The sequence below is a fragment of the Oncorhynchus keta genome, chromosome 27, assembly GCF_023373465.1.
Source record: "Oncorhynchus keta strain PuntledgeMale-10-30-2019 chromosome 27, Oket_V2, whole genome shotgun sequence".
Taxonomy (NCBI): Eukaryota; Metazoa; Chordata; class Actinopteri; order Salmoniformes; family Salmonidae; genus Oncorhynchus; species Oncorhynchus keta.
The window spans coordinates 32,393,046-32,419,514 of NC_068447.1; the positions used below are offsets into that span (position 1 = coordinate 32,393,046).

At 48.1% G+C, this 26,469-nt stretch overlaps 1 protein-coding gene across 1 annotated transcript in view; it reads right to left on the reverse strand.

Annotated features, from left to right (window-relative positions):
- Positions 1–26,469, reverse strand: part of LOC118360306 (plexin-A1-like) — a 370,554-nt gene that overhangs the window by 316,757 nt on the left and 27,328 nt on the right. The window contains exon 2 of the mRNA XM_052482584.1: positions 4,432–5,801. Coding sequence (XP_052338544.1) covers positions 4,432–5,604 — 1,173 coding nt within the window. The 5' untranslated portion in view covers positions 5,605–5,801. The remainder of the gene's footprint in view (positions 1–4,431; positions 5,802–26,469) is intronic.

The window sequence follows — 26,469 nt, forward strand, 5'->3', positions numbered from 1 at the left end:
AGGAGCCAGGGTTTCGGTCTAGAAGTACGGTTTCGACTGCTCCTACAGTTTTGCTTCGGTACTGCAGTTTAACTGACACCTGGCCCAGAAAGTCCGTTTCTATAGACGGCCACATAGAGAAGTCAGAGTAGAACATTTCTTAGAAGACACGTTAATCATCACCTTTGTGCACAAAACATCCATTCAATTATTCAAATAATTTGTCGCTGGGGCAGATTCTTTCTTCATCACTCATAGCCGAATATAGCAACATTTTATAAACTTCCATGTTTTCTGATGATGTGATGGCGTTGTCGCCACACGCGCTGCTCCCTGTGCGCACTAAGTGCTGGTCCGCACGTGATGTTGGTCCGTATAAACCGGATATAGACGGTTCAAGAATCGGCGTGTGCGACCGTGAGTAGATTACCTTGAAAACAACGGGCAGACATATTGAACACAGTCTCCAGTTCTTACTAGACCTCAGTGGCCCAGACAATGAACACACATTTGGTGGGAGTCTTGTTTATACACAGAGCAAAGGAACGCTGTTATGCATCCCAATGCTTCTCCTTCACAGCCCAAGAAGACGTGACACAGCTCCACACACCACCAAAGAATGCAGGCTTTACTGGTGGTGGCTCTGGTTAGTTCATTGCCGCTGCTATTTTGCTATTTTATGTATTTTGAGGACATGCTGAAAGGCTCATTAGCAATGCTAAAACTGTTGTCTTTATGGACACAATACACAGCTTTTCAAATGAGCCCGCAGCTGGCAAGAAAGGTGACCCGTAACTTTCGGACTGTAAGTCCTTCATTACAATGGACTGGCCATAAACTGGAAAGGAGGAGGAGTTTGAGTGAGCTAATAAAATCAGCAGCCGGCCACCTGGGGCCATTTTGGAATAGCTCCCTTCAAGATGGCGACGGCCATGATGCCCATATCAAGCTGTCATTAGCGGAGACAATATTAAGTCTGTCATTACAGCGCATGACAAGCAGGCAGCAACCTCACACTCTAGTCATCTGTCTGTCAGTGTGCTGATCTACAGGCTGAAACTGTGTGTGTTTGAGCTGCAGCTTCTCTCAGCTGACTTCATTATGAATCTATCAGTGATGTGTTCCAACTGGAAGTGACAAAACATGTCGGAATCCATGACAGATACTTCAAATGGTGGTCCAGACCCTCGTTATGGGTGTAAATGTCTTTGTGTAAAATCATCTCTGAACTCTGATCAACAATACAGTGATACAGTCCAAGGTCATGCTAACGACCTGGAGAGGCTGTCTGGCTGTATAAAATCATCGTTATATCCCCATGACATGCCCTTGATCGATCACAAGCACCAGAGCAGATGGTAATAAAGGACAATCATGTACTGTATCTCATTTAAATATCATGCATATTCTTACATAGTGACTCAGTCATGGTGGGCAATAAGAGAGACATCAAGTGTACAGTCTGACCAGCCTTACTCTACCTGCATGTCTGTCATATGACTCTGTGTGCATCTCTCTCTCTCCCTCCCTCTCCCTCCCTCTCTCCCCTCCCTCCCTCCCTCCCTCCCTCCTCTCTCTCTCTCTCTCTCTCTCTCTCTCTCTCTCTCTCCCTCCCTCCTCCCTCCCTCCCTCCCTCCCTCCCTCCCTCCCACCCTCTCCCTCTCTCTCTCTCCTCCCTCCCTCTCCCTCCATCTCTCTCTCTCTCTCCCTCCCTCCCTCTCTCTCTCTCCCTCCCTCCCTCCCTCCCTCCCTCCCTCCCTCCCTCCCTCCCTCCCTCCCTCCCTCCCTCTCTCTCTCTCTCTCTCTCTCTCTCTCTCTCTCTCTCTCTCTCTCTCTCTCCCTCCCCCTCCCTCCCTCCCTCCCTCCCTCCTCCCTCCCTCCCTCCCTCCCTCCTTTCTCTCTCTCTCCTCCCTCTCTCCCTCCCTCCCTCCCTCCCTCCCTCCTCCCTCCCTCCCTCCCTCCCTCCTTCCCTCCCTCTCCTCCCTCCCCTCCCTCCCTCTCCCTCTCTCTCCCTCTCCCTCCCTCTCTCTCCCTCCCTCTCTCCCTGTCTCCGTCTCTCTCCCTCCCTCCCTCCCTCCCTCCCTCCCTCCCTCTCTCTCTCCCTCTCTCTCTCTCTCTCTCTCTCTCTCTCTCCTCTCTCTCCCTCTCTCCCTCTCTCCCTCCCTCTCCCTCCCTCCCTCCCTCCCTCCCTCCCTCCCCTCTCTCTCCCTCCCTCTCTCTCTCTCCCTCCCTCCCTCCCCTCCCTCCCTCCCCCTCTCTCTCTCTCTCTCTCTCTCTCTCTCTCTCTCTCTCTCTCTCTCTCTCTCTCTCTCTCTCTCTCCCTCCCTCCCCTCCCTCCCTCCCTCCCTCCCTCCCTCCCTCCCTCCCTCCCTCTCTCCCTGTCTCCGTCTCTCCCTCCCTCTCTCCCTGTCTCCGTCTCTCCATCTGGCTCTGTTTCTATTGCATTTGTTCCAATAGATATTCCAGCGCTGTGTTGGCGCATCCTGTGCGTGCTTTAAGCCACTGTGGTTTCGGAGAGAAGGTGACATGAATTGCTTGTGTGTGGTGTCAGTGAGGCCGAGGGGCTTCTGATTTGAGGGGGATTGTTAACGAGCACAATTGAATAACAGACGTTGAGGACAGGGCTACCTCTTAAATTGCAACCTATTCCTGACATAGTGCACTACTTTTGACCACTACTTATGCACATCATAGGAAATAGGGTGCCATTTCAGACGCAGTCCAAGTGAATAATGTACGAGCTGGACGAAGGGACGTCGGCGTGGTGTGTGTGTGTGTCGCTGGAGGAGCCTCGTCGGTGGGAGAAAGGGAGGGAGCGTAATCCTTTCATCTGCGCCAGTCAGGCATGCTGCCGTTGTTACCTCAGGCCCCCAGCCTGCCATTAGAATAGCCACGGTTATTACCATTAATACAAGCTAGAGAGCTGTCTGCTCACTGTCTGCCAAGCACCAATCACAGAGAGAAGACGCCCCCACTACTCCTCTTTCTTCTCCTCTCCACGGCCGTGGTAGGCTAGAGAGAGAGAGGGAGAAAGTGAGGGGGTGGGGAAGGGAGAGAGAGAGAGAGAGAGAGAGCGCACGAGGGATAAAAAGAAAGATACAGAGAGAGAATACCCCACCCATGTCCACGACACAGAGCCAGGCCCAGGGAGACGAGAGCTGCTTCAAGGCACTGTTAAACCCTGCTTTAGAAAAATACTTCTATCTTACACTAATCATTTAACCTCACATCTATCTGTCCTTGTGCCCTAGCCTGGCCCTAGCAGAGGAAAACATATTAGACTATATAGGATTGCAACATGAGAAATGGCAGACTGACACTACCAAATCAAAATTAAATTAAATTGTATTGGTTGTGTACACAAATGTACAGATGTTATCGCAGATGCAGCGAAATGCTTATGTTTCTAACAGTGCAGTAATACCTAGCAATAAAAAATAGACACTAAATAGACAATATCAGAACGAGCAATATCATAGACTGGAAAAAGAATGTATACTGTATTTATACTGTATATATAATGATGTGTTCTACAATGTAAACATTACCAAAGTGACCCATGTTCAATGTTCAAGCTACAGGAGAACTCAGGAGATTCCTGTGTTCTGTGTATTTCCCCTGGCCTGTGAGAGGAAGAGAGGAAGCCCGCCTGCCTTTATGCCTAGCCTGGGTGATTAGGGCATCAAACATGCAGGCTCACACTCACCCTCCCTGCGCCGACCTTCCCTCTGCCCCCGCCCCGACTCCAACCCCAGCCTGCAGCCTCCAGGCCAGGAGTCCCGTGGGGACAGGGGTGACATGCTAGGCCACAGACGACAGCCTCAGGACTATATAAATCAATTAGAGCCAGAAAAGCGGGAAGACTCCCAGCTAACACAGTGACGGCCCGTACATCCCACACACCGGCCTAATGATGTGGCAACACACAGCAAAGGTGGGCGCATCCATAAAGAGACAGGAGGAGAGAGAGGATAGTGGGATGCTGGGAGAAGAGAGAGGGGGAGGAAAGGGCGGATAGAGGGAGGGTCAGAGGAAGAAAAAAGACAGACATCTCCACAGATATGTCTGCGATCTGAAAAGGCCTATGAGGTTAGCTGCTTCCGCTGTGACTCAGTTGATTGACTTGAGTTATTTGGATAGAGTTCTAACTCCAATGTTGTGGATGTGTGAGTCAGTGAGTGTGTCTAATTGAGATCTAGCTGGGATGGGTAGGCCCCCACAGACAGCAGCTCTCAGGAGGGCTGAATGTCTGCTCTCTCTACTCTCTACTCCCTACCCTACATATGCTCCAGTCCTCAGGGACAGACCGGAAGGAGTCTCTCTCTCACACACACTGGATTTAGGAAGATAGAAACGGAAGCATCACCCAGAAAGAGGTGCTTTACCAAAATACTTCCACTTCATCATCACAATAACCATCATTCATTCACACACAGTGAAAGTTGGACTTACTGAGTTGATGCAGGCTAGTTCCTTGTTGAGCAGCCAGGGCAGTGACAGTTTCCCCTCTCCCCTGTAGCAGGACTGGATACGCTCCTTGATCTTCTCCTTGATGCGGCGCAGCGTGAACAGGCACAGGGCTGACTCCTTGGGGGGCTTGGCCCGGTTCTTCTGGCCCTGGGCGAACACCGTGAACAGCACCTCGTCCTGCTCTGAGATGCCCAGAGATCGCGCCAGCTTGGTCCCGGGTCGGCTAAGGTAGGCGTCCTGCACCAGACGATACTCCACCCCGTCCTTGGTGCAGCCAATAGGGAACTCCACGTAGGAGTAGAACTTGGGGTCGTCCACGCAGAGACGGACGATCTTAGAGGTGAAGAACTGCTCCCCGCTGGCGTCGGGCGAAGTGAGCTGGGTATCCAGCTGCAGGGTCAGATAGTAGACAAACTGCTCGCTGCTGAAGCCGTAGATGTAGTAGATGTCGAAGGCGGGGAACTTGGAGAGCGTGTCCGAGGGGATCTTGAGCTGCGAGGAGACAAACTCGTCCTGGTAGACGAAGCTGAACATGTCGGCATTCTCCTCGTTGGCCATCAGCTTGCGGCTGGAGAGCGTGGGGAAGTACTCTGACTTACCGTCGATGGGCGTGCCCACAAACAGCTTGCCAGCTCCTCCCCCGCCCCCGGCCGCGTCTCCACCGATGACTACCCCAGACATGGTGCCAGCCTCGGCCACGCTGGACAGGTAGTGCTCCTTACGGTGGTGCGGCTCACCCAACTTGAACAGGTCGTCCAACCGAAGGAACTGGCAGATTCCTTGGGAGGTGCTGCCACAGGCGATCAGGCGGTTCTGACCATAGTCCAGCAGCAGCAGCTTGTTGACGTTATTGGTCTGGGCCAGTTCATGGGGGCAGGATTGGACACCCGGAGGGGGATAACACTTCTCATTGTCCACCACAGGGCCTGTAACGTGGTTGCGGAGCTTGGTCAGGTTGCTGGACAGCTTGAAGATCCAGTTGACGGCTCCCAGATACACCTCACCTGTCTTGTTGTGGACCACCAGGTGTGTGAGCCCCCCCTCTGGAGGGGAGAATGTCCTGAGGTTGCTGGGAATGGTGGCTAACACCCCTGACAACAGGAGGAGGAAGGGTAGGAGAGGGCCTCCCAGGGATGGGGTGGGGTGGCAGATCATGTTGGGCTCTGGAAGGTGAGGAGAGATTCCTGAGTGTGTGTGTGTTCTTCTTCCTCTACTGAAGCTGTGGCTGTCCTACGCCAGGCTGAAGGAAGGAAGGGAGGGGATGGTGGTGTAGCTCTGGCCTGGCGTCCTCTGGGCTCCGTGTCTCTGCTCTGTCGTCTATAACATCGTCCCCAGAGCCTCGGCCGCCAGCCCTGCGAACAGAAGGAAAAACCACATTAGGAGACAGGACCAGGGAACACTCTCTCCATATTGATTGGCTGGGGTTTTAAAAGCTCTGCCAGCCACACAGAGCGGTGAGGGCAAAAAATTGTCATAATACATAAACATTCATTAATTACAGTAGGGCTTTAAGGGGAATCCTATACAACATTTAATGAGCATGTCAGGCTGCCAGTCAGAGCTATCACTAACTCAACACAGAGCATTAGGCTACATTAAGCATTAAGCATTTCACTGTACCCTGTGCACGTGACCAATAAACTTTTATTTAATTTGACAGACCATGGTGTGTCCTCATTTATATTCTACACACACTGACTGCATCATCACCATCACCTGCAGCACTGGAGCAGGCGGACATGCAAGATACAGCTAGAAAGACATCCCCTACTGGGTACTGGGATAGGACAGTTCACCCAATCACAATAAAGAATGACTTCGGTAAAGGTAAAGTGCCTTTATACTCAAACATAGAGAACTCTCAGTGCTGTCAGTATGGTCTGAATATAGAGGGGGCAGACTTTGCAAGAATACACGTTAATTTTTTCTATTGCACTACTGTGTAATAGATGGAGCGAACACTATAAAAGTGAAATGAAATATTACATTGGAAATGAAGAACTAGGGTTGCAAAGGGAGGGTATATTACTGGTAACTTGAAGTGTTCCAGTAAACTACCAGAATGTTGGTAACTTTCATGTTTTTATTTTATTTTATCACATGACTAGTGGCCTTTTTGAGTACTTCAGATTTTCACAGGTGTCTGTAATTATCTTTGGCCCTCTAGCCTTATTGAATGTAAAATATACAAAATAATAAAATATCATGATTTTACAGTATAAAATAGAATGACAAAACTGTAAAACATTATCTTAAATATAAACCATCAACTTAAAGAAAATGATTGGTGTTTACTATGAGGTTTCTCGCATTAAATATCCTGATATATCTTTTATACACTTTTATTTATTTTACTATGTCAATATGTCTTTGTTGTAAATATGTTGGTGCCCAACTGGTGGCAGATGTGAATACTGTAGTTGGAAGAGTTGCCGATTTGATAGAAATAATTTCATTGCTGATTGGTTGCTTTTTTCATTAAGTTAACTATTTTCTAGTTGCTTTTTTCATTAAGTTAACTATTTTCTCTTGAACCATATTGTCTATCCACTAGAAACTCATGCACAATATGAGCACAGGTATAATAAATTAATAATATATATGAATATATATATATATATTTTTTTTTAAAGTTATTCAAGTATAAATGACCAAAGTTACCATAGATGACCATAAATGACCTGTTAATTACCTACATTAATTCCAGTAACTTAGCTTTGAAGAACAAAACAAAGAGGTTGACCGCACCACTCAGACATTAAGGGGCCGCTTTAGGAGACCCTGTTACGTTCGCTCTCTCTCTCAACCCTCTCTTTCATCCTTCAGCCTCTCTCTCACACTCCAGGCCCAGACAGACAGTTAATAACTGCTTTCAACTCCCAGTCCCTGTCTTACATCAGCCATCACGATCTGCTATATGAACCCACTGTTCTACAGCTCATCAAGACAATGGGCACACTGTGTGATGGCTGCCGTTGGTGTTTGAGTCACAAAACCCACCGTGGTCTCAACTCTCAGCTCATTCACCACGTCACACTCACTGATGTAAATTAGAGCAATGAAAGGCTTCAGATCACACATGCATACACTCATATTCACACACACAAGCATGAATGCGTACCCATTATAATCACAGATCTGTGACTCAACACACAGAGGCAATGGTTCGAGTGCACTAGTCTGAGATATTTCTCTGTAAATGGAGACATCAAAATGATATTATATATATATATCACAGGTGAATCTATCAGGTGCACAACTATGACAACGTTCTGTCACTGTGACAAAAAAATAAACAATCAAAATGCCACACTTAAACTAATTTGACATTGTCCCTGAACCCTGATTGAATCTGAAAACTGAATATTTCAGTGCTTTAACTGAATTAGGACAAAAAACAGCTGGAAAACATTGAGTGAAAAGCAACTGTTTCATGTCTTGCAAAGAGATCAGCTAGCTAGAATATGAATTAGATTAACGACAGCAATGTTACTATTAAGATGTTTTAAGAGAAACAAGAGGGTCTGGATGAGAGACAGAGGTAGAAGAAAGGACGGAAGAGAGAAGTTTGAGTGGAAGAGGGATGGAAAAGGAGAAAACAGCATAGGAACTGAGTGGTCGTTACTCTTTATGGCAAAACAATTCCTTTTCCATCCCCGAGAGACTGAGGATGTTGATGATGGCTGCTCTTAGCAAGTCAGCCAGTCAGTCAGTTATTTAGTCAGCCAGCCAGGCAGTCAGTCAGTTATTTAGTCAGCCAGTCAGTCAGTTATTTAGTCAGCCAGCCAGCCAGTCAGTCAGTTATTTAGTCAGCCAGCCAGGCAGTCAGTCAGTTATTTAGTCAGCCAGCCAGGCAGTCAATCAGTTATTTAGTCAGCCAGCCAGCCAGTCAGTCAGTCAGTCAGTTATTTAGTCAGCCAGCCAGCCAGTCAGTCAGTTATTTAGTCAGCCAGGCAGTCAGTCAGTTATTTAGTCAGCCAACCAGGCAGTCAGTCAGTTATTTAGTCAGCCAGTCAGCCAGTTATTTAGTCAGCCAGTCAGCCAGTTATTTAGTCAGCCAGTCAGCCAGTTATTTAGTCAGCCAGTCAGTCAGTTATTTAGTCAGCCAGTCAGCCAGTTATTTAGTCAGCCAGTCAGCCAGTTATTTAGCCAGCCAGTCAGCCAGTTATTTAGTCAGCCAGCCAGCCAGTCAGTCAGTTATTTAGTCAGCCAGCCAGCCAGTCAGTCAGTTATTTAGTCAGCCAGCCAGCCAGTAAGTCAGTTATTTAGTCAGCCAGCCAGGCAGTCAGTCAGAAATGCACCTGAACGCACAGGGCTGTCCATGGCAGAGGAAATGCAAGGCAGAATAAATTAATCAATGGGTTTGGCTGCAGAGAGCAGAGCAGAGTGGTTACCAGAGGAAGACTGAGGCAGGTTATGTTGTGGACGGACGGACGGCTCGGCTGGGCTCGGCTCAACCTGCCTCCTCGGATAATGGCCCCTGAGCCATAGCGCCAACACTGATTTATTGCTTGTGGCATATCAATTACAGCACCGGCCACAAAACTGGGGCCTCATACTTAAGCAAATTTATACACACTGCATCTTTAACATGGAGGTCACATCGGAGTCTGTGTGAGAGAGGCAAGCCACAGGCAGCACCAGGAACACACCGCATATGATTTATCATTTCTATGATTTTATTTGGATCCCCATTAGCTATTGAAGAAGCAGCAGCTATTCTTCCCTCGGTCCACACAAAACATAGAACATGACAAGATACACCACACTAATGTGCAGGAACAGCAGCACAAATGTAAACTAAGAACACTATGACTAAAGAACAATATGGCCAATTTAAAAAAAGAACAAGAAACAGAAAATAAAGAAATGAATCATATTAAGAATAATGTGTGTGTGTGTGTGTGTGTGTGTGTGTGTGTGTGTGTGTGTGTGTGTGTGTGTGTGTGTGTGTGTGTGTCTCTTCACAGTCCGCGTTGTTCCTTGAGGTGTTGTTTTATCTGTTTTTAAAACTGATTTTATTGCCTGCCTGATGAGTTACCTGTAGCAGAGATGTCTATCCATCCTGTTCTATCGATGTTTCACAGATATGCAAACACACTTATGTATGCACACACATACAGTATGCACTCCCAAGCAACAGTATAAACATTAAGGCTACAGCTTTGTGTATTCAGTGAAACATATACATACAGTCTGTTTCTCTAACAGGATGGACTAACATAGATGCACATGGAGGTGTAGGGTAAAGGTGCACTCAAGTCAACATTCTGACCCTCTCACATACATATTCCAAAATGAGGTTCTATGGCAGATTAGGGCCTGGCGATATGGCCAAAATATAGTATCACAATATTTTTCATATTTTTGATGGTATGACAGTATTTGATGTATGTTATGTTTATGAATAATACATGTTCTTTATGAGTAGTGCATGACATACATTCTGAGTGATTTTAAATGGGGCTTTCCCACATTGTGATTGTTTTATACTGTTCAATGAAACTTCAAGCAAAAATGAATTTGATGAATAGAAACAAAGAACAGCACTACATACTGTAATTGCATTTTGGTTCGTAAAACCACACATTTCATACCAAAATCATTCTACTGTAGCCTACCACAAAGAAAAGCACTGCATTGATCTTCTAATGTCGATCACTAGTAGGCCTACTGTATACTGTATATATTGATGGCTGTCAGCCCCATGACTAGATGTACTAGCTAGCTCATTGTATTCACTAGACCTGTGTGTCATTGTGATCCATGTGAAGTTTATACGTTCAATTTTGTTTTTTATGCTCCTTTGCTTCAAAACCAATTGCCCTTTGGGACAATCAAGTTGAACATGAACTACCTTGAGTATCTTGCCTTTTTAAGATGAGAAAAAAATACATTTGAACAAATCTGCAGTTCCATGACAAGGCTACTATAAATTATTTTCCAATCATTTTTATTATGAGGAATAAGAGCTGTGTAGTCTCAGCAGGCACACTACTCACTACTCACTAAACACTACACACTACTCACTACACACTACTCACTACACACTACTCACTACACACTACACACTACTCACTACACACTACTCACTACACACTACTCACTACACACTACTCACTACACACTACTCACTACTCACTACACACTACTCACTACACACTACTCACTACTCACTACACACTACTCACTACACACTACACACTACTCACTACACACTACTCACTACACACTACTCACTACACACTACTCACTACTCACTACACACTACTCACTACACACTACTCACTACTCACTACACACTACTCACTACACACTACTCTCTACACACTACTCTCTACACACTACTCACTACACACTACTCACTACTCACTACTCACTACACACTACTCACTACTCACTACTCACTACACACTACTCACTACACACTACACACTACTCACTACACACTACTCACTACACACTACTCACTACTCACTACACACTACTCACTATACACTACACACTACTCACTACACTCTACACACTACTCACGACACACTACTCACGACACACTACTCACTACACACTACTCACTATACACTACTCACTACACACTACTCACTACACACTACTCACTACTCACTACATACTACTCACTACTCACTACTCACTACACACTACTCACTACAAACTACTCACTACTCACTACACACTACTCACTACTCACTACACACTACTCACTACAAACTACTCACTACTCACTACACACTACACACTACTCACTACACACTACTCACTACACACTACTCACTACACACTACTCACTACTCACTACACACTACTCACTACTCACTACACACTACTCACTACACACTACTCACTACACACTTCTCACTACTCACTACACACTACTCACTACACACTACACAATACTCACTACACACTACTCACTACTCACTACTCACTACACACTACTCACTACTCACTACACACTACTCACTACACACTTCTCACTACTCACTACACACTACTCACTACACACTACTCACTACACACTACTCACTACTCACTACGCACTACTCACTACTCACTACTCACTACGATTTTCCTCCAACATGGACTTTTTGGAGCACCATTGTGGGTAGTGCTGGCACCATGAAAATGTTTCAAATGAACTTGTCTCATCAGCACACATATTTGATGCAACGAGGGTAGAAATGGCTTATTTGGTCGATAGTAGACCTACTTACCAAGCCAAGCAGAGATGTTTAATCGACATAGAAATATCCTGTGCTTTTTTTATTTTACGCATAGGTGCATACAAACACAGATTGGCTACATTGTAACCGTGATGTGACCTCTGTTGCAGCTTGCATATGAAGCTCAGCTAGGACTGTTACTTCTGTGACCGAATGAAAACATTTCAATGTGATTTAACCGATTGATGTTGGGGAAATAGTTGGTAAAAAAATGCAGAATGGTGTTAAATGGCTGTAGACAGCTTGGGGATTGTAACGTGCGCTGAGAATCGGGTATCAAGTCCAGGGAGTGAATGTATTAATAAATAAACGCATCATAAAACAAAACAAGAAACACAAACAACGCACAGACTTAACACTGGAACAGCACCAATAACGCCTAGGGAAGGAACCAAAGGGAGTGACATACAGTGGGATCCAAAATGACTGGCCATGCACAAACAATACTTCAAAAATATAAACAATATAATTAGAGAGACAAACTCAAAATGCCAACATGTGAAAAATACTGTACTTTATTCATGTTTCAATGGAACCCACCCAAATAATGTATTGATTTAATTCATTAAAAATCCATGTCCTCCAAATCAAGGTTTCACAATTATTGGCACCCTTAAATGTTATTGTACATCTACCAAAATTAAACAAGGAATTCAATTCCACGTATTTAAGTTTATCTAAGTGTTAAGGAAGTATATTGAGCCATTACATCACTTCCTTTTTCACTAGAGTATAAAAATGAGGTAACACGCATGCAATATCCCTTTGTCATTCAACACCATGAAGAAAAGAAAAGAACTGGCAGTTCAAACGAGACAGATGGTCGTAGACCTTCATAAATCTGGTAATGGCTACAAGAAGATCCACAAACTATTGAATATACCACTGAGCACTGTCAGGGCAATTATTTAAAAATTCAAAAGATATGGAACAGTGAAAAACCTCACAGGTAGAGGACACAAATGCATTTTGCCCCCTAGGATAGGGAGGGGGATCGTGAGAGAAGTAACAAAATCCCCAGGAATCACTGTGAAAGAATTGCAGGCCTTGGTGGCGTCTTGGGGTCACCAGGTTTCAAAAAGCATCATCAGATGCCACCTCCACAACCACAGGCTCTTTGGAAGGGTTGCCAGAAGAAAGCCCTTTCTGACACCAAGACACAGACACAAGCGCATCGAGTTTGCCAAACATAATTTAAATTATGACTGGAAGAAGGTGCTCTGGTCAGATGAGACCAAAATTGAACGTTTTGGTCAGATACAACATCGGCAAGTTTGGTGTCAAAACAGAGATGCATACAAGGAGAGGCACCTCATACCCACGGTGAAATATGTTGGTGGGTCAGGGATGTTTTGGGCCTGTTTTAATTCCAGAGTTCCATGGGCGCTGGTGAAGATTGATGGCATAATGAATTCAACCAAGTATCAGACAATCTGGTTGCCTCTGCCAGAAGGCTGGGACTTGGCCGTATGTGGACTTTCCAACAAGACAATTACCCAAAACATACCTCAAGATCCACACAGAAATGGTTCTGAGACAACAAAATCAATGTTCTGCCATCTCAGTGGCTGGAACTCAATCCAATGGAAAACCTGTGGGCTGAGTGGAAGAGGGCTGTTGATAAGCACAAACCCAAGACTGTGAAGGATCTGGAGAGGATCTGCATAGAGGAATGGTCCAAAATCCCTCCAAATGTGTTCCTTAACCTTGTCAAACATTACAGGAAAAGACTCCATGCTGTTATCCTTGCCAGAGGTGGTGGCACTAAGTACTAAATGAGGAGTGCCAATAATTATGAAACCTTGATTTTGGTGAAATGTATTTTGTATTAAATAATTGTATGATTTTGGTGGGTTCCATTGAAACATTAATAAAGTACAGTACTTCTCACATGTTGGCATTTTGAGTTTATCTCCATAATTATATTGTTTATATTTTTTAAAGTATTGTTTGTGCATTGCCAGTCAGGGGTGCCAGTAATTTTGGAGCCCACTGTATATAGAGAAGGTAATCAAGGGAGGTGATGGAGTCCAGGTGAGTCTGATGACGTGCAGGTGCGCGTAACAATGGCGACAGGTGTGCTCCATAACGAGCAGCTTGATGACCTAGAGGCCGGAGAGGGAGCACACGTGAACAGGGATCAAATGTATTTCACAGATTGAGTCATAATATTAGGCCTAGTGATTATTTCTCAGTATCTTCTTGCGAGCGGCCGAACATGCAGCTTTCTGCAAAGGTGTAAACTTTCGTAGGCTGATGGAAGGCTACTCAGAGTCAGTCTGCCTTACAGTGAAGCCTAATCAGACGTGCTCATCGTGGTTCTAACAGGCAACGTGTCCTGGTGTACACTGCTCAAATGATATGGAACAACACCCCGAGTGCATCAGACATGAAACAACGATACAAATGTAACAACAGCACAACAAAATTGATAAACCGTTTTCTTTTGCAGGGGCCTTGTCTTTGCAACTAGTGTAAATGCACTGAACCACAATGGTGACACACGGAGCAAAGCAAAGCTTTCCAGTGGTCAAAACCATTCATCTTGAGGCCACGGGGGAGAGGGTGCAAAATGCAATCTGTTCATTATATCAAATAGAAATTGGACATATCTATTTTAATACAGACACTGACAAATGACCCAATGGATCATGATAATTCTCTGGTAAAAAAGTGGGGGTGCACCCCTATTTTGAAAGTGGGGGTGCAGCTGCTCCATCTGCTCAATTAATAACTGTGCTCCTTGTGTGACAGGGGGCGGGGCTAGGTCTGTGTGCAAAACGGCATGGCGTGAGTGAGAGAGAGCGGAGACAGGCGACTCAGGTTGTGGAGTAAACTATAAAAATGGACGGTACACAAGGCAGAGTAGCATATCACATTTAACAAACCAAACATGAAATTCCATTATAGAAGGTAAAGTAAAAACCCAAACTTGTCCATGCATCAATACAGGTATATAGTCAAATATGTTATACTGCCAAGCCCTTTGGCAGATGACAACAGGTTTAGCCAGATACTTCAAGATAGGACTTCTATTTAGAATGATTCTACAAGGCTTACAGAGAGTGAAGTAATAGTTCAAATCATGTTCACCTCACACTACTCTGGTGGCATTTCACAGGCTTCTGGGGTGAAGGAGGGATGGGTGGAGTGAAAGAGAGAGAGGAGGGATGGGTGGAGTGAAAGAGAGAGAGGAGGGATGGATGTAGTGAAAGAGAGAGAGGATGGATGGATGGAATGAAAGAGAGAGAGGAGGGATGGGTTGAGTGAAAGAGAGAGGAGGGATGGATGGAATGAAAGAGAGAGAGGAGGGATGGATGGAATGAAAGAGAGAGAGGAGGGATGGGTGGAGTGAAAGAGAGAGAGGAGGGATGGATGGAATGAAAGAGAGAGAGGAGGGATGGGTGGAGTGAAAGAGAGTGAGGAGGGATGGATGGAGTAAAAGACAGAGAGGAGGGATGGATGGAGTGAAAGAGAGAGAGGAGGGATGGATGGAGTGAAAGAGAGAGAGGAGGGATGGATGTAGTGAAAGAGAGAGAGGAGGGATGGATGTAGTGAAAGAGAGAGAGGAGGGATGGATGGAGTGAAAGAGAGAGGAGGGGTGGATGGAGTAAAAGACAGAGAGGAGGGATGGATGGAGTGAAAGAGAGAGAGGAGGGATGGATGTAGTAAAAGACAGAGAGGAGGGATGGATGGAGTGAAAGACAGAGAGGAGGGATGGATGGAGTAAAGAGAGAGGAGGGATGGATGGAGTGAAAGAGAGAGAGGAGGGATGGATGTAGTGAAAGAGAGAGAGGAGGGATGGATGGAGTGAAAGAGAGAGAGGAGGGATGGATGGAGTGAAAGAGAGAGAGGAGGGATGGATGGAGTGAAAGAGAGAGAGGAGGGATGGATGGAGTGAAAGAGAGAGAGGAGGGATGGATGGAGTGAAAGAGAGAGAGGAGGGATGGATGTAGTGAAAGAGAGAGAGGAGGGATGGATGTAGTGAAAGAGAGAGAGGAGGGATGGATGGAGTGAAAGAGAGAGGAGGGGTGGATGGAGTAAAAGACAGAGAGGAGGGATGGATGGAGTGAAAGACAGAGAGTAGGGATGGATGTAGTGAAAGAGAGAGAGGAGGGATGGATGGAGTGAAAGAGAGAGGAGGGATGGATGGAGTAAAAGACAGAGAGGAGGGATGGATGTAGTAAAAGACAGAGAGGAGGGATGGATGTAGTGAAAGAGAGAGAGGAGGGATGGATGGAGTAAAAGACAGAGAGGAGGGATGGATGTAGTGAAAGAGAGAGAGGAGGGATGGATGGAGTAAAAGACAGAGAGGAGGGATGGATGGAGTAAATGAGAGAGAGGAGGGATGGATGTAGTGAAAGAGAGAGAGGAGGGATGGATGTAGTGAAAGAGAGAGAGGAGGGATGGATGGAGTGAAAGAGAGAGGAGGGATGGATGGAGTAAAAGACAGAGAGGAGGGATGGATGTAGTAAAAGACAGAGACGAGGGATGGATGGAGTGAAAGACAGAGAGGAGGGATGGATGGAGTGAAAGACAGAGAGGAGGGATGGATGGAGTGAAAGACAGAGAGGAGGGATGGATGTAGTAAAAGACAGAGACGAGGGATGGATGGAGTGAAAGACAGAGAGGAGGGATGGATGGAGTGAAAGACAGAGAGGAGGGATGGATGTAGTGAAAGACAGAGAGGAGGGATGGATGGAGTAAAAGAGAGAGACGAGGGATGGATGGAGTGAAAGACAGAGAGGAGGGATGGATGGAGTGAAAGACAGAGAGGAGGGATGGATGTAGTGAAAGACAGAGAGGAGGGATGGATGGAGTGAAAGAGAGAGAGGAGTGATGGATGGAGTAAAAGAGAGAGAGGAGGGATGGATGTAGTAAAAGACAGAGACGAGGGATGGATGTAGTGAAAGACAGAGAGGAGGGATGGATGGAGTAAAAGAGAGAGAGGAGGGATGGATGTAGTAAAAGACAGAGAGGAGGGATGGATGTAGTGAAAGAGAGAGGAGGGATGGATGGAGTAAAAGAGAGAGAGGAGGGATGGATATAGTAAAAGAGAGAGAGGAGGGATGGATGTAGTGAAAGAGAGAGAGGAGGGATGGATGGAGTAAAAGAGAGAGAGGAGGGATGGATGTAGTAAAAGACAGAGAGGAGGGATGGATGTAGTGAAAGAGAGAGAGGAGGGATGGATGTAGTGAAAGAGAGAGAGGAGGGATGGATGTAGTGAAAGAGAGAGAGGAGGGTTGGATGTAGTGAAAGAGAGAGAGGAGGGATGGATGTAGTGAAAGAGAGAGAGGAGTGATGGATGGAGTAAAAGAGAGAGAGGAGGGATGGATGTAGTGAAAGAGAGAGAGGAGGGATGGATGTAGTGAAAGAGAGAGAGGAGGGATGGATGTAGTGAAAGAGAGAGAGGAGGGATGGATGTAGTGAAAGAGAGAGAGGAGTGATGGATGGAGTAAAAGAGAGTGAGGAGGGATGGATGGAATGAAAGAGAGAGAGGAGGGATGGATGGAGTAAAAGACAGAGAGGAGGGATGGGGATGAAAGATGAGGAGGGATGGAAAGAGAGAGAGGAGGGATGGATGGAGTAAAAGACAGAGAGGAGGGATGGATGTAGTGAAAGAGAGAGAGGAGGGATGGATGGAATGAAAGAGAGAGAGGAGGGATGGGTGGAGTGAAAGAGAGAGAGGAGGGATGGGTGGAGTGAAAGAGAGTGAGGAGGGATGGATGGAATGAAAGAGAGAGAGGAGGGATGGATGGAGTAAAAGACAGAGAGGAGGGATGGATGGAGTGAAAGAGAGAGGAGGGATGGATGGAGTAAAAGAGAGAGAGGAGGGATGGATGTAGTGAAAGAGAGAGAGGAGGGATGGCTGGAGTGAAAGAGAGAGAGGAGGGTTGGATGGAGTGAAAAACAGAGAGTAGGGAGGGATGTATTGAAAGAGAGAGAGGAGGTATGGATGGAGTGAAAGAGAGACAGGAGGGATGGATGTAGTGAAAGAGAGAGGAGTGATGGATGGAGTAAAAGAGAGAGAGGAGGGATGGATGGAGTGAAAGAGAGAGAGGAGGGATGGATGGAGTAAAAGAGAGAGAGGAGGGATGGATGTAGTGAAAGAGAGAGAGGACTGATGGATGGAGTAAAAGAGAGAGAGGAGTGATGGATGGAGTAAAAGACAGAGAGGAGGGATGGATGTAGTGAAAGAGAGAGAGGACTGATGGATGGAGTAAAAGACAGAGAGGAGGGGGAGTGAGGAAAGGACAGTGAGGAGGGGGATTGAGGAAAGGACAGTGAGATTGGTCAGTAAACATTGCCCAGCTTCCCAGCTGCAATACTAATATAAAAACAGGGCCAAGCCTCTCAATCCAGCCCAGTAAAATCCATCATAACAGGAGATAGTTTCCGATGAGAAGGCAGAATCACCATATCAGCAGCAAAACACAAGTCAATCTGGCATGAAAGTCCTAAAGTAACGAGTGCAGCGGTTTAGCAGGATGAGGTCGGGCCAGTGACTCAATCAGGGCAGGGAGAGGGGAAGGCAGGGAGGGGGAAGGCGGGGGAGGGGGAAGGCAGGGGGAGGGGGAAGGCAGGGGGGGGGGAAGACAGGGAGGGAGGAAGACAGAGAGGGAGGAAGGCAGGGAGGGGGGGAAGGCAGGGGGCATGGACAGGGGATGGCAGAGAGGGGGAAGGCAGGGAGGGAGGAAGGAAGGCAGGGAGGGAGGGGGAAGGGAGGGAGGAAGGCAGGGGGGGGGAAGGCAGGGGGAGGGAGGAAGGCAGGGAGAAGGCAGGGAGGGGAAAGGATAGGGAGGGGGATGGCAGGGAGGGGGGAAGGCAGGGAGAGGGGGAGGGAGGGAGGAAGGCAGGGTGGGGGGAAGGCAGGGAGGGGGAGGAAGGCAGGGAGGCGGGAAGGCAGGGAGGGAGGAAGGCAGGGAGGGAGGAAGGCAGGGAGGGGGAAGGCAGGGAGGGAGGAAGGCAGGGAGGGGGAAGGCAGGGGGGGAAAGGGCAGGGAGGGGGAAGACAGGGAGGGGGAAGGCAGGGACGGGGGAAGGCAGGGATGGGGGAAGGCAGGGAGGGAGGAAGGCAGGGAGGGGGAAGGCAGTGAGGGGGAAGGGAGGGAGGCAGGGAGGGGGAAGGGAGGGAGGCAGGGAGGGGGAAGGCAGGGACGGGGGAAGGCAGGGAGGGTGAAGGCAGGGAGGGAGGAAGGCAGGAGGGGGGAAGGCAGGGACGGGGGAAGGCAGGGAGGGGGAAGGCAGGGACGGGGGAAGGCAGGGGAGGGGGAAGGCAGGGAGGGGGAGGAAGGCAGGGAGGGGGAAGGCAGGGACGGGGAAGGCAGGGAGGGGGAAGGCAGGGAGGGAGGAAGGCAGGGAGGGGGAAGGCAGGGAGGGGGAAGGCAGGGACGGGGGGAAGGCAGGGAGGGGGGAAGGCAGGGAGGGAGGAAGGCAGGGAGGGGGGAAGGCAGGGAGGGAGGAAGGCAGGGGGAGGGAGGAAGGCAGGGAAGGGGGAAGGCAGGGAGGGGGTAAGGCAGGGAGGGGGAAGGCAGGGACGGGGGGAAGGCAGGGAGGGGGAAGGGAGGGAGGGCGGGAGGGAGGGAGGGGGAGGGAGGCAGGCCGGCAGGAAGGGAGGAAGAAAGGCAGGGAGGGAGGCAGGCTGGCAGGGAGGGAGGCAGGCAAGCAGGGAGTGAGGGAGGCAGGGAGAGAGGCAGAAAGGCAGTGAGGGAGGCAGAAAGGCAGTGAGGGGGAAGGCAGTGAGGGGGGAAGGGAGGGAGGCAGGGAGGGGGAAGGGAGGGAGGCGGGGAGGGGGAAGGCAGGGAGGGGGAAGGCAGGGAGGGAGGAAGGCAGGGAGGGGGAAGGCAGGGAGGGGAAAGGGCAGGGAGGGGGAAGGCAGGGAGGGAGGAAGGCAGGGAGGGGGAAGGGAGGGAGGAAGGCAGGGAGGGGGTAAGGCAGGGACGGGGGAAGGCAGGGAGGGGGAAGGCAGGGAGGGAGGAAGGCAGGGGGGGAAGGCAGTGAGGGGGAAGGGAGGGAGGCAGGGAGGGGGAAGGGAGGGAGGCAGGGAGGGGGGGAAGGCAGGGACGGGGGAAGGCAGGGAGGGGGAAGGCAGGGAGGGAGGAAGTCAGGGAGGGGGGAAGGCAGGGGAGGGGGAAGGCAGGGAGGGGAAGGCAGGGACGGGGAAGGCAGGGAGGGGGGAAGGCAGGGAGGGAGGAAGGCAGGGAGGGGGAAGGCAGGGACGGGGAAAGGCAGGGAGGGGGAAGGCAGGGAGGGAGGAAGGCAGGGAGGGGGGAAGGCAGGGAGGGGGGAAGGCAGGGACGGGGGGGGGAAGGCAGGGGAGGGGGAAGGCAGGGACGGGGGAAGGCAGGGAGAGGGGGGAAGGCAGGGAGGGAGGAAGGCAGGGAGGGGGAAGGCAGGGACGGGGAAGGCAGGGAGGGGGAAGGCAGGGACGGGGGAAGGCAGGGAGGGGGAAGGCAGGGAGGGAGGAAGGCAGGGAGGGGGAAGGCAGGGACGGGGAAAGGCAGGGAGGGGGAAGGCAGGGAGGGAGGAAGGCAGGGAGGGGGAAGGCAGGGAGGGGGAAGGCAGGGACGGGGGAAGGCAGGGAGGGGGAAGGCAGGGACGGGGGAAGGCAGGGAGGGGGAAGGCAGGGACGGGGGAAGGCAGGGAGGGGAAGGCAGGGACGGGGGAAGGCAGGGAGGGGCGGAAGGTAGGGAGGGGGAGGGAGGCAGGCCGACAGGAAGGGAGGAAGAAAGGCAGGGAGGGAGGCAGGCTGGCAGGGAGGGAGGCAGGCAAGCAGGGAGTGAGGGAGGCAGGGAGAGAGGCAGAAAGGCAGTGAGGGAGGCAGAAAGGCAGTGAGGGGAAGGCAGTGAGGGGGAAGGGAGGGAGGCAGGGAGGGGGGAAGGGAGGGAGGCAGGGAGGGGGAAGGCAGGGACGGGGGAAGGCAGGCAGAGAGGGAGTCAGGCAAGCAGGGAGTGAGGGATGCAGGGAGAGAGGCAGAAAGGCAGTGAGGGAGGCAGAAAGGCAGTGAGGGGGAAGGGAGGGAGGCAGGGAGGGGGAAGGGAGGGAGGCAGGGAGGGGGAAGGCAGGGGACGGGGGAAGGCAGGCAGAGAGGGAGTCAGGCAAGCAGGGAGTGAGGGATGCAGGGAGAGAGGCAGAAAGGCAGTGAGGGAGGCAGAAAGGCAGTGAGGGAGGCAGGCAAGCAGGGAGGGAGGGAGGGAGGCAGGGAGGGAGAGAGGCAGGGAGGGAGGGAGGGAGGGAAGGTGACAGGGAGGCAGGCAGGGAGGGAGGCAGGCAGGCAGAGAGGGAGTCAGGCAGGGAGGGAGGGAGGGGGTCTTCACTGGAAAATAAAAAGCTGACAGGGACAAAGAGAGCAAAAAAAATACAACTGCCAAATATGCAATTATAATTTGGCAATTTTTACCCCTTTTTCTCCCCAATTAGTAATTACAGTCTTGTCCCGTCGCTGCAACTCCCAAATGGACTCAGGAGTGGTGAAGGTCGAGAGCCATGCGTCCTCCGAAACACGGCCCTGCCAAGCCGCACTGCTTCTTGACCCGCTGCTTGCTTAACCCGGAAGCCACCTGAACCAATGTGTCCGAAGTCAGCGTGTATGCAGAGAAGTCGCTAGAGCGCGATGGGACAAGGAAATCCCAGCCGGCCAAACCCTCATCTAATCCGGACGACACTGGGCCAATTCACGGGTCTCCCGGTGGCAGCTGGCTGCAACACAGCCTGGGATCGAACTTGGGTCTGTAGTGACGCCTATAGCACTGCGATACAGTGTCTTAGACCACTGCGCCACTCGGGAGGACACCAAATCTGCAATTCGAGGATAAGGAATGATGTTCCTTTCCCAACAGTTTACATAGTTGTGTTGAAAAAGTTCAACGTTAAGGTTTAAACTCCCCCAATTGGGAATATGTAACAGGATGAAGAGGCAGACAGTGGGCCGTTATTGGGTTCATGTTCAGTGGGCTGTTATTGTGTTCATTTACGGGGAGGGGATAGCGTGTGAGATGTGTGTATGTTTTGATAAGGTTTATGGAGTGTCTTGTTGAGGTGGAACAGATTGATATCGCTGTTAGGCTGGGAGGGGGGGCTCCTTGGCTGTGTGCTGACTGCTGTCTGAGGCCATAAGGGCATATGGGGCCATACGGCTGTTAATAGTAAGGCTGTGTGGCTGACTGGCTGCCTGTGTGGCTGACTGGCTGGCTGACTGGCTGCATGTGTGGCTGACTGGCTGGCTGTGTGGCTGACTGTATGGCTGCTGCTGTGGTCCAGTGTGCCTCTGCTCGCCATGCAAGGCACTGATTAGAACACTGCACTCCATTTATACTGTACTGCATTCCATGCCTGACACAGTGACCTCACTGACAGCTGCCCACACACACACACACCGATACACACACACACACACACACACACACACACACACACACACACACACACACACACACACACACACACACACACACACACACACACACACACACACACACACACACACACACACACACACACACACACACAGTTGTGTTTTTTCTAGGTCAAACAGGATTAGCGTGGACAAGCAGCTCTGCCCCGTCAAGGATACAATGACTCAATGGCAGTTCAATTCAGTTGGCCACTGAAGAAGCCAGACAGCCTCTCCATCCTGTACACGCTGTGTCACACACTCACACACACATCCAAAACACACAGGAACAGCTTCATGGGGTAACAGGTGCAGCTTACCAGACACAGTCACTCACAGTGATAAAAGGCGGGTGGTTCTGACAGAATCAGTGTCAGTATCTTAGAGTAACTATGTACAGTATTCATTCCAAACCTCCCTAGTTGAGGGATTTAAAAGGATCAAATATCCTGAACCAGACTGGACTCATGACCTCACGTCCACTACCAGTACATACTAAACACAGAACACTACATACTAAACACAGAACACTACATACTAAACACAGAACACTACAGAACAAACACAGAACACTACATACTAAACACAGAACACTACATACTAAACACAGAACACTACAGAACAAACACAGAACACTAGATAATAAACACAGAACACTACATACTAAACACAGAACACTACATACTAAACACAGAACACTACAGAACAAACACAGAACACTACATACTAAACACAGAACACTTACAGAACAAACACAGAACACTACATACTAAACACATAACACTTACAGAACAAACACAGAACACTACATACTAAACACAGAACACTACATACTAAACACAGAACACTACAGAACAAACACAGAACACTACAGAACAAACACAGAACACTACATACTAAACACAGAACACTACATACTAAACACAGAACACTACATACTAAACACAGAACACTACATACTAAACACAGAACACTACAGAACAAACACAGAACACTACATACTAAACACAGAACACTACATACTAAACACAGAACACTACAGAACAAACACAGAACACTACATAATAAACACAGAACACTACATACTAAACACAGAACACTACATACTAAACACAGAACACTACAGAACAAACACAGAACACTACATACTAAACACAGAACACTTACAGAACAAACACAGAACACTACATACTAAACACAGAACACTACATACTAAACACAGAACACTACATACTAAACACAGAACACTACAGAACAAACACAGAACACTACATACTAAACACAGAACACTACATACTAAACACAGAACACTACATACTAAACACAGAACACTACATACTAAACACAGAACACTACATACTAAACACAGAACACTACAGAACAAACACAGAACACTACATACTAAACACAGAACACTACATACTAAACACAGAACACTACAGAACAAACACAGAACACTACATAATAAACACAGAACACTACATACTAAACACAGAACACTACATACTAAACACAGAACACTACAGAACAAACACAGAACACTACATACTAAACACAGAACACTTACAGAACAAACACAGAACACTACATACTAAACACAGAACACTACATATTAAACACAGAACACTACAGAACAAACACAGAACACTACATACTAAACACAGAACACTACATACTAAACACAGAACACTACAGAACAAACACAGAACACTACATACTAAACACAGAACACTACATACTAAACACAGAACACTACATACTAAACACATAACACTACATACTAAACACAGAACACTACAGAACAAACACAGAACACTACATACTAAACACAGAACACTACAGAACAAACACAGAACACTACATACTAAACACAGAACACTACATACTAAACACAGAACACTACAGAACAAACACAGAACACTACATACTAAACACAGAACACTACAGAACAAACACAGAACACTACATACTAAACACAGAACACTACAGAACAAACACAGAACACTACATACTAAACACAGAACACTACATACTAAACACAGAACACTACAGAACAAACACAGAACACTACAGACCAAACACAGAACACTACAGAACAAACACAGAATACTACAGAACACTACAGAACAAACACAGAACACTACATACTAAACACAGAACACTACAGAACAAACACAGAACACTAGAGACCAAACACAGAACACTACAGAACAAACACAGAACACTACAGAGCACTACAGAACAAACACAGGATACTACAGAACAAACACAGGATACTACAGAACACTACAGAACAAACACAGAACACTACAGAGCACTACAGAACAAACACAGGATACTACAGAACAAACACAGGATACTACAGAACACTACAGAACAAACACAGAACACTACAGAACAAACACAGGACACTACAGAACAAACACAAAACACTACAAACCAAACACAGAACACTACAGAACAAACACAGGATACTACAGAACAAACACAGGATACTACAGAACACTACAGAACAAACACAGAACACTACAGAACAAACACAGGACACTACAGAACAAACACAAAACACTACAAACCAAACACAGAACACTACAGACCAAACACAGAACACTACAGAACAAACACAGAACACTACAAACCAAACACAGAACACTACAGACCAAACACAGAACACTACAGACCAAACACAGAACACTAAAGACCAAACACAGAACACTAAAGACCAAACACAGAACACTACAGAACAAACACAAAGTCACCCATAACCTGCTATTCCAGTTCTTTCAAGTCTCCAATCAAATAAATGCTGAGAGTGCTGGATTGGAGAGTACCGGGGAAATGCTAGAAGTGACGTATCCTGGCCCACCTGGAGCTGACGTTTACCAGCCTTAATACCGGTGGAAAAGCACTCCTAAAAACACAGCAAACTGTGTGCCTCCATGAAGATTGCAGTGCCATAGTAAACTCAAGGCACTCCAAGGAGAAAGTTATAAAAGACAATCACCAGCTCCTTCTACTCTGCTGTAAAGGAGAATGCCTAGCCTGGCTATTTCAGCCCTAAAAGCCTGACCTGCCAGTAAAAGGTAGAGTCCAGTGCGCGGGCTATCTCACTGCAGGAGGAACAGCAGCACCGCACTGCAACAACAGGAGGGTCTATCAACAGCCAACGAGACACGGAGAAGTGGACAGAATAGATCAAGCATTCTAGAAACCAACAGTGCAACACTTGCATTGTCTGCACCCACACTGTCCTCCACACCATACAGCATGCATTAATGTTGTTCCCAAATATGTGTTGTCATTGTTATGTTCCCTAATAACAAAGGAGTAGAGTGAGTCTGTGAGGTATAGCCATAAAGCAACCACCCTCATGCAGAACAGACAATGCCAACACTCTCTTCTCTTCTTATAGGGTAGTCTATTAGGTTTATGACAATGACCTCATTTTATAGCAGGTGTTATAGCGCCACAACACTCATAAAAATTGTTTCAATTGCACTGACTGAAGTCCAAACTAAGACAAATGCCCTTATTCTTCCCTAAAGGCTGGGTATCTATCCAGTTTCCATTTGTCAGATGTATGGCAGTGCTCTCTCTCTTTCTTTTTACCCTCTTTCTTTCTCTAGCTCCCTCTTTCTCTCCCCCTTTCTCTCTCTCTCTTTCTCTCTCTCCCTTTCTCTCTCTCTCTCTTTCTTTTTACCCTCTCTTTCTCTAGCTCCCTCTTTCTCTCCCCCTTTCTCTCTCCCTCTTTCTCTCCCCCTTTCTCTCTCTCTCTTTCTCTCTCTCCCTTTCTTTCTCTCTCTCTTTCTTTTTACCCTCTCTTTCTTTCTCTAGCTCCTCTCTTTCTCTCCCCCTTTCTCTCTCACTCTTTCTTTTTACTCTCTTTCTTTCTCTAGCTCCCTCATTCTCTCCCCCTTTCTCTCTCTCTCCCTCTCTTTCTTTCTCTAGCTCCCTCATTCTCTCCCCCTTTCTCTCTCTCCCTCTTTCTTTCTCTAGCTCCCTCTTTCTCTCCCCCTTTCTCTCTCTCTCTTTCTCTCTCTCCCTTTCTCTCTCTCCCTCTTTGTTTTTACCCTCTCTTTCTTTCTCTAGGTCCCTCTTTCTCTCCCCCTTTCTCTCTCTCTCTTTCTCTCGCTCCCTTTCTCTCTCTACCTCTTTCTTTTTACTCTCTCTTTCTTTCTCTAGCTCCCTCTTTCAATCGCTCGCTCTCTCTCCCTCTTTCTCCCTTTCTCTCTCTCCCTCTTTCTTTTGACCCTCTCTCTTTCTTTCTCTAGCTCCCTCTTTCTCTCCCTCTCTCTCTCTCTCTCCCTTTCTCTCTCTCCCTCTCTCCCTTTACTTCCGGCGCCGACAGAGATGGCCGCCTCGCTTCGCGTTCCTAGGAAACTATGCA